The following is a 2,500-nucleotide window of genomic DNA, read 5'->3' on the forward strand; positions in this document are numbered from 1 at the left end:
TTCGTTCTATCTATATGCAATGTTAACCAAATAGCACATACTGTGTTCTTTAATAAAACGACAGAATAAGAACCATTTATTGTTTGCTGTTTAATGACTTACCCGATAAACTCCCAACGCTCGATTCATCTTGATGGGTTCGGGCCCTGAAGAAACTCTCGGCTGAGGCTGTGGAAGACAAAGGACAAGAAAATGAAAATAAAATCGTTTTTACCATCACGAGCATGATTCGACAAACAAAGTCAATGTTGCCTTGGTTTAGTTGAGAGACAAATATATTATACTATGATTAAAAGCGTCTCTGTGTGTGTGTGTGTGTGTGTGTGTGTGTGTGTGTAAAACATTGAGTGGGTGTGAGAGAGAGAGAGGGATATATATATAAATATATATATATATATATATATATATATATATATATATATATATATAGAGAGAGAGAGAGAGAGAGAGAGAGAGAGAGAGAGAGAGAGAGAGAGAGAGAGAGAGAGGATGGAAAATGAGGAGGGGGTGGGGGTGGTATGACAAAGAGCGAGGGAGGGGAAGGAAGTTTTAAAAAATGTTAAAATCCCCTTCAAGTCCATACTATTAAAACATCATAACATTATTATCACTATCACATCAACTCACCGATGTCATACGTTTTAGTCCGTGAGAAGAAAGACATTGTGTAACTATTGTTTATTTTATCTCACTGTGAACATCGTCCATTTATCCAACAAGAAAACACAACTTATCTAATAATCATAACACGTTTCTGTGATTTTAATATCCATGACTGATGCTATGTGTTTGGGTAAAATACTCACAATAACCGTCAGCCGGATATATAACGTACCAACAGACAAGACTGCGTGTTACCTTAAAGATATAGTCTGATTGATAGAATTTAGTGATAACTGATCCTCAAAATGGCTGGTCTAAAAATAGTAACAAAGAGATGAGTGACCTCAATTTCATGGAATATTTTGTTATTGTTTTTGTTGTTGTTGTTCTTGCTTCTGTTGCTATCAAATAAAACAATGAAACATGTACCAAAAGAAATAAATAAATAAATAAATAAAGTTGACATCCTCACCAATTTCAAAACAAGAATAACCTCTTGCTTGTTCTTATTATGTCAATGAGATTTGACTAGCAACTAAAATTTCATATTTCTAATTAGTTTAACTTAAGATTCATTTTTTTTTTGGGTGGGGGGGGGGGGGAATCTAGTCCACTCCCGGGGGCCCCAATACCTCAGTTGGTAGAGCACTCGCTTCACACGCAAATGAACCAAGATCGATCCCCAGGACAGCCGAGATTTTTTTTTTTTTTTTCTGAACCCCTGTCCATCCAGCAGTGATTGGGTAGCTGGCTCTGTTAGAGCGATCTCGGTCCCTTTGAGTTTGAAGCGAGAGCTATACCAACTCAGCTATAGATAGTATGCGCTTGGCTAAGAAGCTCACAACATTGCCATCCGGAAGTATAACGGACCAACACACAAAACTATGTGAAACCATGAACGTTTATAGTCTGGATAGTACAGTTTAGTGAGAATTATTCATAAACGCGGATGGCAAAAAGCAATAACAAAGACCTGGGTGACGTCAACTTCTAACTATCTATAGGGACCGCCTACATTAAATAAACAATACAAGAAATAACGATCACGCATGAAAAATATAACTCGGTGGAAACAAAAAGAATTGTTTATATAACTAGTCCCATTATTGCGAAATACAAATGTAGGTGTAACATTTTAGTACAATAATCACGATTCTGTTTTGTAATCGTTGAGGCATTTATTTATAAGAACGTGCCAAAAACATTCGTATTGAAATTTGTGAGGAAGCTACAAAGGAAAGGGTGAGTAAACGGTGTAGTGTCACACGATTTGGATATCAACGCGTTCCGTGTGGTTTTATGCATGTAGTCATGATGATGGTGGTGGTGATGAAGGAGGACGAAGAGGATGAGGAGGAGGAAGAGGAGGACCAGAGGATTGATGATGATGATGATGATGATGATGATGATGATGATGATGATGATGATGATGATAGTGATGGATGAGGAGGAAGGGAAGGAGGATGAGGGAGATGATGATGATGATGATGATGATGATGATGATGATGATGGCTTCCTAGTCTCTCTCTCTCTCTCTCTCTCTCTCTCTCTCTCTCTCCTCTCTCTATATATATATATATATATATATATTATATATATATATATATATATATATATATATATATATATATATATCCCTCTCGCTCCCCCTCCCCATCCTCTCAAAGGCACCAACAACCATGATCCAAGGGTATTGAAATTCTCACTCTCGGCATCTGTAATTAATTTCTGTCCTTTCATCCATCTGTGTCTCATTGGTCTTCTAGTCTTCACCCAAACAAACGCCTACAGCACAATCTATCTACAGACAACATTATCATACACCAACAGTGTAAATGGTCCTTTTTTCAAAGACACCGCTGTTTGATCTGTATTTAAACTCTATTAACGCGAAATA

General features: G+C 37.1%; 1 protein-coding gene across 5 annotated transcripts in view; it reads right to left on the bottom strand.

The window, feature by feature from the left end:
* The window catches only part of LOC144979975 (uncharacterized), a 370,695-nt gene that overhangs the window by 251,319 nt on the left and 116,876 nt on the right, over positions 1-2,500 (bottom strand). For 4 of the 5 annotated variants that reach the window (XM_078927344.1, XM_078927347.1, XM_078927348.1 and 1 more), the window contains one exon: positions 103-168. In XM_078927344.1, the coding sequence (XP_078783470.1) occupies positions 103-168 (66 nt within the window). Of the gene's footprint in view, positions 1-102; positions 169-627; positions 716-2,500 lie in introns of those variants that run through there. The other variant, XM_078927349.1, reaches the window with a different exon arrangement.

This window comes from Berghia stephanieae, chromosome 9, assembly GCF_034508935.2.
Source record: "Berghia stephanieae isolate SIO BIC M18660-M18661 chromosome 9, UCSD_Bste_1.3, whole genome shotgun sequence".
Classification (NCBI taxonomy): Eukaryota; Metazoa; Mollusca; class Gastropoda; order Nudibranchia; family Aeolidiidae; genus Berghia; species Berghia stephanieae.